The sequence below is a fragment of the Lissotriton helveticus genome, chromosome 5_1, assembly GCF_964261635.1.
Source record: "Lissotriton helveticus chromosome 5_1, aLisHel1.1, whole genome shotgun sequence".
Lineage (NCBI taxonomy): Eukaryota > Metazoa > Chordata > Amphibia > Caudata > Salamandridae > Lissotriton > Lissotriton helveticus.
In genome coordinates, this window is record NC_136065.1 from 1,215,364,278 (window position 1) to 1,215,381,370 (window position 17,093).

The window sequence follows — 17,093 nt, forward strand, 5'->3', positions numbered from 1 at the left end:
TAATGATGCACAAATTAAGACAGTTTAGTCACTAACCCATGCACTCAGTGAGACACATTTAATCACTCACTCATACAGTCAGTCATGCACCTACTAAATCCTTCATCCAGACACTTATACATCCACTCATTCTTCAATATGTAAGACATATTTTAACTTTACAGAAACATAGTCACTGGATGTTGTCATCAGTGATGTCATCAGTGATGTCATTCGAGATGTCATCAGTGATGTCATCAGTGATGTCACTGACCATGTCATGAATGATGTAATATGTGACATGATCAGCAGTGGATTGCGGGTGCGCGATATATAGTTAGTGCAACTAACTATATATGCGAATTTCAATGGTTTTGTGTGAGTAAAATAAGGTTTTGTAAATGCTAATTCCTAACTATATATGGTCCATAACCTATGGTTTTTTCAGTGAATTTTCAAGGTTTTGTAAATGCTAATTCCTAACTATATATGGTCTATAACCTATGGTTTTTTCAGTGAATTTCAATGGTTTTTTAATAGCAAATATCAAAAGCTGTAAAATGTATTCTTCTTTTAAAGGAAAAATATATTTTATATGTATTTAATATAATTTTTTTATGTATATACATTTTTTGAGGGAACAAATTTATCAACTATCATGCTGAAGAAGAGTGTGGGGGAAAAAAACCAAAGAGGAGGACTAAGAGGAAAGAACAATCAGTTCAAAAATACAATTGCTTTAAAGCATGAAGTGCTTTTCCACACATTTACATTTAAATAACCCATATTAGAACATACAAAATATCTACAGAGGAGACGGTGTACATTGAATTTTAGACTCTTCATTGGTACCTACATGTTGGTACTTACATCACCCACACAACACAACAGCTCTATTCAGAGCTACCCTACCTCAAAGCACTCTAAAATATTATTTTAATATTTCCCTTGGTTTTCCCCTTGTTACGCTTACAGCCTCATCTGCGGTGGTCCTCTACGACGGTTTTCTACGACCGCCTCCATCTGCTAATAGCTTCATCTACGCTTGCCTCACCTACGACGGCCTCATCTATGACGGTCTCATCTATGACTGTCGTCGACAGCAGCCTGATCTACGATGGTTCTGTGCGACACCTTCATCTAGGACGGTCGTCTACTAATGGCCTCATCTGCGACGGTCGTCTACTAATGGCCTCATCTGCGAATGGCCTCATTTACGATAGCATCGTCTATGACTGTCGTCTACGACTGCCTCATTTACAACGGTTGTCTACGACTGCCTCATCTATGATGGTCGTCTATGACGACCGCCTAGTCTACAATAACCTTGTCTGGGATAACTATATCTATGACGGCCTCGATTATGACTGCATCGTCAAGACAGCCTCATCAGCCTAGTCATATACATCTACCTCATTGTCTACGATCTCGACGACAATGGAAACGATGAAAGCTCCGTAGTCCTCAACAAGAACAAAAGACACAATCCAGAATAACTTAATGTCTAGAATTAAGGGGAGTAATTTGAGTATGTCTAGTGAGTCACACATAGCAGAGGACTGGGAAAGATCCCCTTACCCCTGGGAGCCGTCTCCTACCCAGCTGTACGTCGGACACTGTGTTTCTGCTGGGTTTCCTACCCCATCCCCCAACTCTTCCCTCCTTCATTCTTCAGAGTGTGCCCCTGGCCGAAGCACTCCTCTCCCTTTTTTGGGGAGGGATCCAGCATTTATGCCCTGGAGTCTGAGACCCCGCTGAGAGAGTCCACCGAGACAAGGGAATCACACATAATGGAGGACTAGGAATGATCCCTATACTGCTGGGGGCCGTCACCTACCCAGCCGGGCGTCACACACTAACTTCCTCGTTACCATGCTGTCTCCTACCCACTCCCCCACCTCTTCCCTCCTTCATTCTTTGTCTTCCTCCCCTATTCCTTTCCTCTCTCCCCTGAATTTCTCTCCCTCTGACTGCTTTGTTTATCATTATGCCTATGCTATGCTTTTGTAACTCATGTAACTCCTGTAACTACACTCCAGCAACTGATATAACTATGTAACTATGTTCTGAAACAATGTTCTTCCTCATGTAAAGTGCTCTGATATCTCCGGGTCTACTCCAACTTCAGAGCATGAGTCTGGTCCATGTAGCTCTAGTATCAGACCTACAGGGCATGTTACAGGATTACTACAAACACTTTCCTGAGCCTGCAAGAACACATCATGCCCAATACATCAGCTTCTTCTGATGCTCCTGCCACTGAAAGAATGATCCCAGTGTCAAATATTGCCATGCTTCACAGGAACAACCTGTTCACATCTGTGATGATAGATAGAAGGCCCACAACAAGTGGATTCTCCACCAGAGGATGTTTTATGGTTTCCATAGCCTTAGAGTGGAGAGGCCAACAGTACTTAATTTGTAAAATTTTAAGTGCAGGTGCTCAAATCTTTGTCAGAGGCCACACCTACTTTTCTTTGGCTCCACCCACTTCCTCAGCTGGCTCCACCCACTTCATCTATTCGCTCCACCCACACCCTCAACTGGCACTGCGAAAAGTCAGATGAATTTCAGCAAGGGAGCCTGCCTTCCTCATAGTAAGGTTTTGATAGGCGGTTCCCCTGCCCTGTGAACATTTTGATAAAGATTAAATCAAAAGTGCATTTAAAGCACAATGTTTGGAATAAATTTGATAAAATCACTAATGCATTGAAAATAGACAATTCCAGTGCTCTATGTGCTGATTTGGGAAAAGGACGATACTGGGGTAGGGAATACCCTTTTTAATAGTCTATGAGATCAAAGATACAACTTTTACATAGCTTATAAATTGCAAGTAACAAAATTATGTCTCTTTTAACAGCAGTAACCCACTGACCTATTTGCATCCTATGCACTTTGTAACTGGACTGCACTATTAACTATCCAAGAACTGCATACACACTGCAAAGTATAGATTTGAGCAAAGATTAATGTTGGAAAAATGGGTTCATTTGGGCAGAAATCTATTCTCATTTGAAGAGAACACCCAACTATTGTGTTCCTTTTTAAATTCTGAGTTTGTGCTTCTCCAGACCAAGCACTAGTAAACTATACTGCCTACCAGTATTGATGACATGTGACCCCTACACCTTGTAGTCCTCTGTCTTATGGAACATTTCCTATACGCTGAGTTACACACATATGATTGATTGTCTCCGTGTAATGTGTGTGTAATGCAAAGTGCTCTGACACCACACTGGTATGAGTGGCACTATATATGCATGTGAGAGAGTGTGGCTATGGAGACTTGGACACTATTAAAGGGTGGTGGTGAGGGAATCCGTGGTGGAGGTGGTCATTGGGGGGGCGCTAACAAACATTGTCGCACCGGGCGCCACCAGCTCTAAAGCCGGCCATGCTCAGATATGTTGCCTTCCGATTCCTGTTTGTGTCCTAAAGAACACTCGCAATTATTTGAATGCATCATTGTAATAAGGGGTCATTTTGTACTAGAAACTAGCCTAAATCCCAGGAGATTGAAAACAGAATATCAGTAGAAACCAGGGGAAGTTTGGAAACTAGGCGGAATTAATAAAAAGAGGGACAGCTTTTATTGGAAAATGTTAAGTAGGTTACCAATTTTTGCATGGTGCACTTCTATTATTTGCATGGCCTTTGTAGAGCTTTCAGTGCCTGGTGTGTACGCAGCAAGGTGAAGACACGCATTTAGAAAAAGACTGAGATGGGGAAGAGACCGGAAGGAAGGGAGACAGAATCTGGGGGACAGAGAGAGCAAGAGATTAGGAGCGAATGAAAAGACAGCCAAAGACAAGAAGAAAGGCAGAGAAAGAGAGGGAGCGAAAGAAAGATGAGATTGTGTGTAGTGACTGGACGGAGTGGCGTACACAATACATCTCATGTGATGTCAGAGAAGGCGATCCATCTACGCCGCATGTCTGCCATGTCGCGCTTGGAAAGGTGTATGAGCGCTTAAAGTGGGATGGGTTCTGCCGGTGCGCAGCACTTACTAAGCAATAAAAAGAGTGAGCCAGGTCCCTACCCCACCCTGTGTTCACAGTTTCTCCAGTAAGAATGGAAATTTAGATGGCAGCTGAAAAGCATTAGCAAAGACAATAGGGCTCGCCCTAGGGAACCACCGTCATTGCCAAAGGTTCTAGCCGTCCTGTAAAGCACTCCCAATGCTGTGCTCTAACCTCTACAGCATGGCTTAAAAAAGTGCTTTGTTTTCCGATCCTAGTTGTATTGGTAAACAAAAAAGAATAATAAAAAATAGCAGGAGTAAGGGGAAGGAAGGCAAGAGGGACGGGGGAGCGGAATCACGAAGCAACACGGGTGAGCAGGGAAGCAACACAGAGGATGGGGAAGAAACACGGAGGGCGAAGGTGGAGTTAGTGAACATGGAGAGAGGAACGTGGTTACATGGGGGCAGCAAACAGGCAAGAGAGAGCGCAAGGTGGAGCTGGGGTGCAGAAGAACACGGATTCACAACAACTCAGTGGTATAAGCACACAAGCAGGGCATCACGTGAAAGGGTGTGAGAATCACAGGGGCAGAGAAAGACAAACACGAGCAAGTGCAGTGGGGTGGGAAGAGTACACAATTAATCAATCATTGGGTGGGTACACCAAAACACAAGGCGCCTGCGGCCCCTCGGTAATGCACTTTCCTAGACGCACTTCTTTGAGACCAGACGTGAGTGGCCAGGCATGGGAGGGACTCGGTCTCAGTGCACTGCCGGCTGCTGCACACCTTTATTAACTTTCAGATTGATTAGGGTTTACTTAGGCCCGGTCTCACCTGGTGCAGCTGAAGGCTCACAATGTCGTCCGGCCGCCGGCCGGGTCATTCACTCAGTAGTAGTGAGTGCAGTAGTCAACGGCCGTTGAACGAACCTGCAGGATGGAGACCGTCGCTGGGGCGTGGCACTGACTGGGCGAATGCGTGCGCACAGCCCCAAGAACCCAAATCCAGCCCTGCCCAACAGTGTCCCGCCCACTGGGCCGGCGGCGACACTGCATCAACATTCGAACGACGCCTGCAAGCCGTCTCAACCGAGCAAGCAGTCAGTGAGATCAGAAAGAAAGCAAACAATCTGATCGGAGAACTTGAAGAAGAAGTGAATGACAATACTGTAGACAGTGTCTCCGGAGTCGGACGACCGGGACGAGAAGTAGAACACGAACACTTGAGTTTATTTTGCCTGCCGAGTTCCGTAGTGATAGCGCAGCAACTAAGCAAGTAAATTACGAGTAGTATCAATTAACTGCATGCACTAGCGTGTGTAGACCCGGCCCTGATAATTAGGTGCCAGTGCTAAGCACCGGAAAGCACCGGCACAAATTAAGCACTGGAGGCCAAACACTTCCAACTTCCAGTAGCAAATAAGCAATCGGTTTGTTCTCTTTATGATTTTAAAAAGAAAAGCTGCATGACCTATTCCAGTTGTTGATATATTGGGGAGGAGTTACAATCATGGAAAACCATGTCAATCATAACCCTGCCTAACCAGCAATGAGACACTCTCAACTATGCCTGCTGCCAATTCACTGGCAATACGTAGCAGGGATAACCACCAGATATGGTCAGACATTGCCACATACATTGAATTTCTGCCGTAAGACAGAAAGGCCAGAAACAAAAAAGATTCTGCGGAGGGTGAAATGTCCTCATCAGAAAACATAGTTTGCGCTGTAGATATAGCTTCAATAGGTTTCCCACATCTGGCAGGGTCAATGATACTTGGACACCTAGGTTGGTTCAAGGCCACAACATTCAGAACCTGAGGTGCAAATAGATCTAATATTTTTACTTTTCCATGGCGGTGCTCTGGTTGGCAATCACGTTGATGATGCCTTGGAAGTAGTAAATGCTGACTCTGACACAAAAGATCTTTTGGCCCATCACAATTTTAAAAGAAGCACTCTTTTGAGGAACCCATGAAAGAAACCCATCTCTGTATCATGGAGGATACCAGACATATCAGACTTAGAAATCCTCTTAGTAACCCTTAGGCTAGCTTACCTACAGTGACAACGTTCTGGTTCTGCTTTCCCCATCGTGTGGGAGAAACAATTCCAAAATGTGGTCATATATAGCGTAAAATAGCACCGGACAAATTAGTCCTGGTACTCATGACATATGGCCAGATATTGGAGATCACCCAGATTCCACCCACCACTCTACCAAAACGAGGGCGCCGACCTCATCTCTCTCTGCTTTGGAATGGAGTACTAGCTACGCTAACCAAAGTTTCCATAGAGAAAGGCCCACATTCTCAGCACAAAATGGGTTTCTAGTCTCTGTTTTTCCTCATATACGAAAACAGAGGAGTGGCGATCCATCATAGACCTTTCAATCAATCAAGCATTTGTAAAGCGCACTACTCACCCTTGAGGGTCTCAAGGCGCTAAGGGGAGGGGGGAGTGCTGCTACTGTTCGAAAAGCCAGGTCTTGAGGAGTCTTCTGAAGGTCAGTAGGTCTTGGGTCTGCCGTAGGAGGATGGGGAGGGTGTTCCAGGTCTTGGCGGCAAGGTGGGAGAACGATATGCCGCCGGAGGTCGCACTTCGGATGTGGGGGGACGGTTGCGAGGTCAGCGGAGCTGGCGGTTGGGAGTGTAGAAGGCGAGTCGTCTGTTGAGGTTTGCTGTTCCGGTGTTGTGGAGTGCCTTGTGTGCATGGGTGAGCAGCTTGAAGGTGATCCTCTTGTTGATGGGGAGCCAGTGCAGGTCTCTCAGGTGGGGTGTGATGTGCAGCGGCGAGGGATGTCGAGGATCAGGTATGCAGAGGCGTTCTGAATGCGTTGTAGTCGTTTCAGGAGTTTGGCCGAGGCTCCTGCGTAGAGGGCTTTTCTGTAGTCCAACCTGCTGCTGACGAGGGCCTGGGTGACCGTTCTTCTTGTTTCGGTGGGGATCCACCTGTAGATCTTGCGGGGCATGCGGAGGGTGTTGAAGCAGGACGACGAGACGACGTTGACCTGCTTTGTCATGGAGAGAGTAGAGTCGAGGATGAACCCCAGGTTGCGTGCGTGGTCGGTGGGTGTTGGTGCTGTTCCCAGTGCGGTCGGCCATCAGGAGTCGTCCCAGGCCAAGTGGGTGGAGCCGAGGATGAGGACTTTTACACAATTTACACACAGATCATATGCACTTTAGTACTGATTAGCAGTGGTAAAGTGCCCAGAGTCCTAAAACCAACACAAACAAGTCAGGAAAAAAATAGGAGGAAGAAGCAAAATGTTTGGGGATAACCCTGCAATAAGGGCAATTTCCAACACATATCCCAGTGCAGCTCTTTTCAGGATTCACAGTTATTGGGTATTCTCCTACTACGACAACTGATTGATAAAAGCTCCAATGGCATTTCAAGCGTCCAAGGCCACAGCAGCATGCCTAAAGGTGTTTTACAAACTAGGTCTCCTTGTGAATTATTAAAAATCATCAACTCTTCCATCCTAGAAGATACTATTCCTGGGCCACAACACTAGATACTGTCCAAGACAAAGACTTTCTATCTCAAGACAAGCAACAAAATGTCTAGGAACTGGCTTTTGAACTAAAAAAAAAAAAAAGAAATCAGTGTGTCTGTTCCATTAGTTTCTGTGCAACATGTCCTCAGCAATCAATAGGATCCTGAAATGAGACCATTACAGGAATAGCTACAAAACAATAGATTCAAACAAAAGAATCGTTCAAGTCCCTGGTGATCTTAACGCAGGTATGATGGAAGCTCTAGCATGGTGGTGCCAGACCGCCCACCTGTCAGAGGACCTCACGCTCTTACCTCAATTACCTCAGTTCATAATGACTGCGGATGCATCCCTGGAGAGCTGTGGCGGTCATCTACAGAACCTGCAAATTCAAGGAAAGTGGCCTTCTCGCCAAAAGAGCTTATACATCAATTGCCTGGAGCGCAAAGCCATCTAACTCATTTTCCAAGCGTTCCTGCCAATGATAGCAGAGTCTTTGTGTTAGTTCCCACGGACAATACATCCAGCATGCAATGAAACAGCCTCACAAATGGATTTAATCAGTCGGTGCTAAATATGATCTTTTCGTTCTGGGGCTAACCGGCTCTAGATCTCTTTACAACAAACGAAACCTGCAAATGCCAATTCTTTGTAAGTTGGCATTCACATCCAGGATTGTGGGAAATGCCTTTCGACAGATAGTCCGGGTTCTATGGTTACCTTTTCCCCCATTTGCCTTTAATACCAAAGGTTCTCCGCAAGAGGAAAGTGGAGTGGTGTTGTCTCATCCTGATAGCCCCAAGGTGGCCCACACAGCATTGGTTCACAGAGATTCTCCTACAATCTGAATACAACCACATTCACCAACATCCTGTAAACTTTTGACGATGAATTAAGGCCAGGTCCTTCATACTCACCTCACTTCTTTTTGCTTATGCCCACGACTCCTAAATTCCATGAATTCAATATCTTAATGTTTCTCAGGACTGCAGGTGTATTCTCTCCAAGTCAAGGTGGAAGCCACGATAAAGACATGTAAAACATAATTGGAAACGTTTCTGCCTATGCCGCCAGAAATAAAACCTACATCCTCTGCTAGCATTATCTGGCAGATTAATGTCCTATCTCCTCTTGCTAACTCGGTTACGGTTGGCGTCTGTTAAAGTACTGCTTGCAGCAATATAAAGATATAGATGCTCATCACATTTTCTCTTCCCGCTCTTGCAGAATCATCAAACAATTCATGAAAGAATTATTCAGAGTTTTTTCCCTCCAGTAAGGACTTCTTCTCCGGACTGTACCTGAACATAGCTCTAACTCTACTCATGAAGTGTTCATTAGAACCTATTCACAGAACATAGCTCATATTTCCGACATGGAAGGTTGACTTGTTACTAGCACTCACTCCGACCAGGAGGGTTGAGGAGATACAGGCTTTTTCAACTCAAGAATCTTTTTGCACCTTGGCAATTTAGTACTTCTCAGAACCAATCCAAAGGTTTATTCCCAAGATTCCTTCTGATTTTGCCTCAATTAACCTATAATATTTCAGACTTTCTTCCCAAATCCAACATCACCAGCAGAGAGGCCTATTCATACGATGGGTATCAGATTATATCTAAAATTCTACTTACATCGCACTAAACAACTCATGAGAATTAACCAACTGTTGGACTCCGATGAACACACTCGTAAGGTTGTTCCAGTCACGATGGCAAGAATCGCTTGAATTTCAGCTGCAATCCAGTTCTGCTCCTCAAAGGCTGGCAAGCCCTTCACAGTGCAAACCTGGGTGCACTCTACTAGTGCAGTTTCCATCTTAGCTACTTTGCAGAAGTGTCTCTGGAGAAGATATGTTGTGCTGTGAATTTGAAGAATTTGAAGAATATAATTCATGCAGCATTATTACCTGGAATCGACACAGCGCAGTGATGCAGTGGTTGGACAGGTTTTACTGCATCACTTATTTCAATAAGTGAAGCGTCTTTCTGATAGATACATCTGCCTTGTGGATTCCTCACCTTGTGAATATCCCCCTTGCGTCAGCAACGTTCGGAATTTTTCTTTGTAGCACGCCGGCGTGGGCGACGTCTCAGGAATTCGGTACCGCGCGCGACTCCGTCTGACGTCACCGACCCCTTATTAGGCCTACGTCGGCGTGATGACATCAGTTCCCTTTTTTTCGCGTCGTCGACGCTAACGGTTTCAGGGATCTTCTGTAGTTACAGATAGAGACTTTGTTTCTTTTTGTAGTTACTGTTTCTGTTCTTCGTCGAGGATGTCGCCGAAGAAAACGGGATTCAAACAGTGTGGCTCGTGTGCCACGATGATGTCAATTACTGATCCACACGAGGATTGTTTATGGTGTTTGGGATCAGATCACGACATCAAGGGTTGTCGATCCTGTTCGAAAATGAACCCGAAGGCTCTACGTGAACGAGAAGCTAAACTTTTATTAGCCAAAATAAAAGGTAAAGAAGCCGATAGATCTTCGAGATCAAGATCAAGACACTCCAGATCGAGACCGAAGTCGAAATCGAAGTCACGATCGAGGTCGCGATCGAAGTCATCGAGGTCGCGATCGAGGTCGAGGGCCAGATCGGAGTCGGCATCGAAGTCTGCTTCTGGACATGCTTCGGGTTCCTCGAAGAAAAGACATAAGAGGAAGAAGCATAGTTCTCACCATCATTCGGGATCTTCGGACTCTAAGAAGAAATCTTCTCGAAAGCATCACAAGGACTTTGTGGCTCCATCTCCTGCTGATGCTACCACTCCGGTAAGATCTCGAGAGCATACGCCGGAACTGGATCCGAATCCGGCTTCGGGTCAGTCTTCGGAGCATGAGGACGTCGTGGAGGTCCCCCAATCTCCGGTTCCGGAGGATGAACCGGAAAATCTAAAGGACCAAGAGGAGCCGAATCCAGTTCAGCCTCCTACGAATCCAATGGGTTCTTACCCTTTTTTTCCTGGTCCTGGTCAAGATCCATCGCATTTCCTAAATGCTATGTATGGAGTGTATGCGAGGGCAATGTACCCCACTGGAGCACCTGCGGGTCCTATGGGTCCTTTGTCTTTCAACTTGGGTGTCCCCCAAGCTTATGCACCGGCGCCTTTTCTACCCTTCATGCCGACTCCATATCCTTCTTGGATCGGTTCAGCGCCGCCGAGGTCATCAACTCCGCGCACGGCTTCGCCGACTCCGGAGCGACCTCGGAATTCGGATCAAGGCTCGACGCCGGTTCCTGTTTCTCTACCTCCTGTTGCTCCAGCTCCTCGGTCGACGCCGGCTCCGACTCCATCGGAGTCGTTACCGAATCCGTCGACGTCGATCCGTATGGAGTGGTCGAGACGTAGAGCCCAGCATCTACTGGAGGAGAAAGAGTATGTGGAATCTGAAGTGGAGGAAGGTGAACTTCATGAACATGATGATTATTTTGAGGATCTTCATTCTGCTAGCAGTCTTGAACTTTCTCCGGAATGGGGATTACCTGTGGTTTCAGATGCACCCTCCAAGGATGTCGTTCCATACCATATGGTATTTAGAAAAGCTGCTGATTTACTAAACTTATCTTTACCAACAGTTGAGTTTAAACCCAATATCCTCACAGAAGTCTTACATTCACCTTCTTCTATCATTGAGCCTACTCTACCTTTTACTGAAGCTCTGACCGAACCAATTCTGGAGGTTTGGAAAAAGCCTTTGTCTGCACCTGCAGTTTCTAGATCGGTGGCGAGACGTTATAGGGTGGCTCCTGGAGATCCTGAGTTCTTGTCATCTCGCCCTTCGCCAGAGAGTCTGATAGTTCAGGCTGCTTGTGCGAATAGATCAGCTGGCTCCTTTCCTCAAGTTCCTGGAGATAAAGACTCCAAGAAGTTGGATCAGGCCGCTAAGAAAGTCTTCTCCTCTGGTAGCATGGCTTTAAAATCTACAAATGCTACATTTTTGCTTGGCAGATATGTGCATGCCTTAATGGACTCAGTCAAACAATTATCTGCTAAAGTTCCAGAAGAAGACAGGAAAAACTTTAATGAAGTTGTTTTGGACACTCAGGCTGCGGCACGCCAAGTCATTCAGAGTGGCATGGACACTGCTGACTCCGTGGCTAGGATTATGGGTTCTTCAGTGGCTACCAGAAGAGCTGCTTGGTTAAAATCCTCAGAGTTTTCCACTGATGTACAGGCTACTCTCTTGGATTTACCTTTTGACGGGGTTGGTCTCTTTGGAAAGAAAGCAGATACAGCTCTGGAGAGGTTCAAAGATAGCTGGGCGACGGCTAGATCTTTGGGTTTACAGTCGAGAGGTACAGCTACTAGAAAGTTCAGAGGTTTTGGCAGATCTTCCTTTCGTTCTTTCAGGCAAGGCCAGCAACAGCAGCAGCAACAGAACCCTCTGTACAAGTCTTATAGAGGTAGACAGAAGGGTCGTGGACGTCAAGCCTCTTCCTCCTCTACTTCCTCCTCTAATACCCACCCCCCACCTGCAGCAGCAAAGCAGCCCTAGATCCGCCATTCCAGATCATGCGAGTCCGGTAGGGGGTCAGCTTACTCATTTTCTATGGGATTGGGAATCGGTTACATCAGATCTTTGGGTTCTCAATCTAGAAAATGGGTATGCCCTACCCTTTCGGGAATTTCCTCCCAATTACCCTCCTTGCCAAGGTTATTGTTCGGAGGACCACCTGCTTCGCCTGCAGGAAGAAGTCCTGGCACTGTTCAGAAAGGGTGCGATAGAGGTGGTTCCGGAGCAGGAGAGGGGTCACGGATGCTACTCCCGGTATTTTCTGATCCCCAAGAACGATGGCAGGCTTCGGCCAATCCTGGATCTCAGGATCTTGAACTTGTATCTGAAACAAGAAAAGTTCAAGATGCTCACTCTTGCGCAGGTTCTTCAAGCGCTGTTGGAAGAAGACTGGATGGTGTCGATCGACTTGCAGGATGCTTATTTTCACATCCCTATCCTGAAGTCGCACAGGAAGTATCTCCGTTTTACGGTCCTTCCGTTTGGAATTACTACTGCGCCTCGAGTTTTCACCAAGATGATGGCAGTGGTGGCGGCACATCTCAGAAGATCGGGGATTCCTGTATTTCCGTATCTGGACGACTGGCTCATCAAAGCAGAGTCGCCAGAGAAGGTGCTCCTTCATTTGCAAGAGACAACTCAGTTGTTACACAGGTTGGGTTTTTCGATAAATGTACCCAAGTCTCACCTGGTGCCCTCCCAGCGCAACCTGTTCATAGGTGCAGTACTGGACACTACTGTATGTCGTGCATTCCCTCCACCTCAAAGGATTCGCGACATACAGGAAATGATTCCTTTATTTTACAATGGAGCGGTTGTTCCAGTCCTGAAGGTCCTTCGTCTGCTCGGTCTGATGGCTTCTTGCATTCTGTTGGTCAACCATGCACGCTGGCACATGAGGGCACTCCAGTGGTGCCTCCGCAGGCAGTGGTATCAGCACAACGGAGATCTCAGGGAGTCAGTGAGGATCTCCAGAGAAACTGCGGCGGATCTGTCCTGGTGGAGTGTGGAAAGCAATCTTTCTCAGGGAAAGCCTTTCCAGCTGCCTCCATCGGTGGCCACAGTGATAACGGATGCATCCACTCTAGGGTGGGGTGCTCATCTGGGGGATCTGGAGGTCAAAGGTCTTTGGTCTCCAGAGGAAAGGTTGCTTCATATCAACCTTCTAGAGTTATGGGCTATACGTTTGGCGCTCAAGGCCTTCCTTCCTTCCCTTCGCGGTCAGTCGGTTCAAGTCCTGACGGACAACACGACCGCGATGTGGTACATCAACAAGCAGGGAGGAGTAGGGTCGCAGTGTCTCTGCAGAGAGGCTCTGCGTCTCTGGTCCTGGGTTCAGGACCATCAGATTTGTCTGATGGCAAATCATCTGGCCGGAGTTCTGAACGTTCGTGCAGACGTTCTCAGTCGGCAGTTCTCTGCCGATCACGAGTGGAGGCTTCACCCGGAGGTTGTTCACGACATCTTTCGGATGTGGGGAACTCCTCGGGTGGACCTGTTCGCCACTCGCGAGAATGCTCACTGCCCGTCATTCTGCAGTCTCCAGTATCCGATGCAAGGAGCTTTGGGGGACGCGTTTCAGTTGAGTTGGGGAAATCAACTCCCTTACGCGTTTCCCCCCATACCCTTGATTCCTCGGGTTCTGAGGAAGATTCGCCAGGACCGGGCCCAAGTCATATTGGTCGCCCCGGATTGGCCAAGAAGGGTGTGGTACACGGACCTACTCCACCTCTCCTCTCACCCGCCGCTCCGTCTACCTCTCAGGGTAGATCTCCTCTCTCAGATGGAGGGGCAGGTTCTACACCCCCACCTCCAGACATTACACCTTCATGCCTGGAGATTGAACGGGGCAACCTGAACTCTTTTTCTCTCCCTCACGATGTGGTGGATGTCATTCTTTCGGCCAGGCGTGACTCCACCAAGTCCATCTATTCGTATAGATCGTCTAAATTTGTTGTTTGATGTAGGGAGAAGGCTGTTGACCCTTTGAGGGCTCATCTGTCTGATATTTTGCAGTTTGCTCTCTCTTTGGCACAGCAAGGATTTGCTGTTGCCACAGTCAAAGGTTACCTTTCGGCGTTATCGGCATTTCTCTGCTTGTTGGATCAGCCGTCTCTTTTTAAATCTCCAGTGGTTTTGAGGTTTCTGAAGGGCCTCACAAATAAGTTCCCTCCTTCTCCATTTATCGTGCCTCAATGGGACTTAAATCTTGTCTTAACTTTCTTGATAGGTTCTCCCTTCGAACCCTTACACAAGTGTCCCATGAGGCTTTTGTCTTTCAAGACGGTCTTCTTAGTAGCGATCACCTCGGCAAGGAGGGTGAGTGAGCTTCAAGCTCTTAGTTCTAAACCCCCATTCCTGACCATTCATGCTGAACGAATGGTTCTTAGGACCAGGGCAGATTTTTTACCTAAGGTGGTAACTCCCTTCCATTTAGGACAATCCATTACCCTTCCTACCTTCTTTCCTCCCCCTCACCCTTCTAAGGAGGAAGAGAGACTGCACCGTTTGGACCCTAAGAGGGCGGTGTCTTTTTATCTGGATAGAACTAAAGACTTCCGGATTGACGACCAGCTGTTTGTTGGTTTTGCTGGCTGTCGGAAGGGCAGATCGGTGCACAAGCGCACACTTTCCAGGTGGATAATCCTGTGCATCAAGATTTGCTACTCTCTGGCGGGTAAGGACCCTCCTGAGGGTATAAGAGCTCATTCTACCAGAGCAAGGTCTGCATTGTCTAGAGGTGTACCTGTTGAGGACATTTGCAGAGCCGCGACTTGGGCCTCCCTCCACACTTTCGCGAAGCACTACTGCTTGGATACCGAGGTGAGGAGGGACAGCCACTTTGCGCGTTCTGTCCTCCAAGATTTCCTGGTGTAGCAGAGTGGACACCCTCCTCCGGGAGTGGGGACTGCTGTGGGACTCTATTCACAAGGTGAGGAATCCACAAGGCAGATGTAGCTATCAGAAGAACAAGTTACTTACCTTCGGTAACGCTTTTTCTGGTAGATACAGTATCTGCCTGTGGATTCCTCACTGACCCGCCCGCCTCCCCGTTGTCCACTCTGCTATACCTGGTCTTATTTGTATATTTATTTGTATATTTATTGGGTTTTTGATACCTTTGCTACGCACTATGTGTGCTATTATGGTTTGTATGTACTGTGTACACTGTATATATGTATATTTCCTGTCATTGGTCCGTCCGGGTGCCTCGAAGGCACGGAAAAAAGGGCGGAACTGATGTCATCACGCCGACGTAGGCCTAATAAGGGGTCGGTGACGTCAGACGGAGTCGCGCGCGGTGCCGCGTTCCTGTGACGTCGCCCACGCCGGCGTGCTACAAAGAAAAATTCCGAGCGTTGCTGACGCAAGGGGGATATTCACAAGGTGAGGAATCCACAGGCAGGTACTGTATCTACCAGAAAAAGAGTTACCAAAGGTAAGTAACTTGTTCTCTGGTTCCATGTGCTTGCTTCAGTATTTATGAAAATTTGAATGCATAATATATATTTATTAAATTGTATATGAATGTTCTGTATATATTTTCTGCCCACCATCTATTTGTGCTAATACCTTAAGATATACAAATACAGTAACTGCTTGCTATCCTGATTTAAGCATGTGAATCTATGAAAGATCCAATACTGGAGAAGAAAATAAGTTATTTACATGTAACTGGAGTTCTACAGTACTGGTATCTTTCTAGATTCACATGCAACCCACCCTCCTCCCCTGAGAGGTTCCCCAAATAGTTTAGGATTATTTATTCCTAATTGTTTTTGAAAATTTGAGTGGCTCAACCTCTGTTGGGAGGGTGCTGTCACCTGATTGGTTATAGTTAAAGTTTGGTCCTTTTTTTAAAATGACATAGAATATTAAAGTGACTTTGTCATTGCCATTATAGCCTATGATAGTGATACATACTGCTCTACTATGGTACCGTGGGACTCCCACGTCAACGACGGGGAATGATTCAAGCATGTGAATCTATGAAAGATACCAGTACTGGAGAACTGCAGTTACAGGTAAGTAAATTATTTTCATCCCTTTCGTTTGATAGAGCAAGACACAAAAGATGACATAAAGAATAAAATACCCACTGCCTTATGATATTGCAAGTCACCTTGGAGTTCCATGAACTCTATTAAGGTACTCTGCCTTTATAAAGGAGCTCTGCCTTCATCCTCATTTCTCTGGATTATCTCAAACTCCTCGATGACTTGCAAAATCTTTTTAATGTATGGCACAGATAATGTATTTCTTATACCACGTTCATTCGTTCGAATTGTTTTTTATTTACAATCTGATTTCCACATATTATTTTCTGCTGTACCTCTGCAGAGCTGAAAGAGAGTCTGACTCGAATGGGCACCGACCTGAAGCATGGCTTCATCAGCTCCTTGCGCAGTGCTTGGCAGACGCTAAATGACTTTGCCCGAGCACATAAATCCTCGTCACAGCTGCAGGCTGAACTGGAGAAGGTGGCAAACCAGATTAAAGAAGAAGAGGAGAAGGAGGAACTCGAAGGTAGGTTGAATATGTGGTTCATTGATGTTTTATAGCAGCATCCTGTTATTCTTTCACGTAACTTACTTTTATTTAGCCTATTCAGAAAAAAACCCTGGCCTTTGTTCGGCTGATCAATACCTCCTTGTAAAGTAACTTCTGATATTTTATAGACTACAAAGTACCTACATTGTGATGAAATTTCTATTATCTTTTTAATGTTGTAAAATAAAAAATACAAAGCTTTGCCATTTTTACAGTGCCTCTTTATTTAGAACATAAACGACCTAGCCCCACAGACAACTTCGACAAAGACATTAACAACTTCAACAACAGGACCAAGAATTGCACAAACTCCCTCACACCCATCAAACCTAACAATCATAGTAACTCAAACAAGCGGGCTAATTGGTAGGCAGAAGACCTCCGAGACACCAAACGACACTGTAAGCAGCTAGAAAGGAAATGGAAAGCCAGCCCTGATGCCATCGACTGAACTACCTAGAAGGCTACACTCAGATGTTATCACCAGCAAATTAGAAACCCCAAGAAAAAAGCACTAGTGGACAGATCGAAGGAAGCTGCAACAGCAGCAAGAAGATCTTCTCGATCATCAAGAATTTCA

At 46.2% G+C, this 17,093-nt stretch overlaps 1 protein-coding gene across 1 annotated transcript in view; it reads left to right on the forward strand.

Moving 5' to 3' along the window:
* SEC23IP (SEC23 interacting protein) overlaps positions 1-17,093 on the forward strand; it is a 374,919-nt gene that overhangs the window by 247,039 nt on the left and 110,787 nt on the right. Inside the window, exon 16 of the mRNA XM_078643931.1 lies at positions 16,304-16,489. Within this exon, the coding sequence (XP_078500057.1) occupies positions 16,304-16,489 (186 nt within the window). The remainder of the gene's footprint in view (positions 1-16,303; positions 16,490-17,093) is intronic.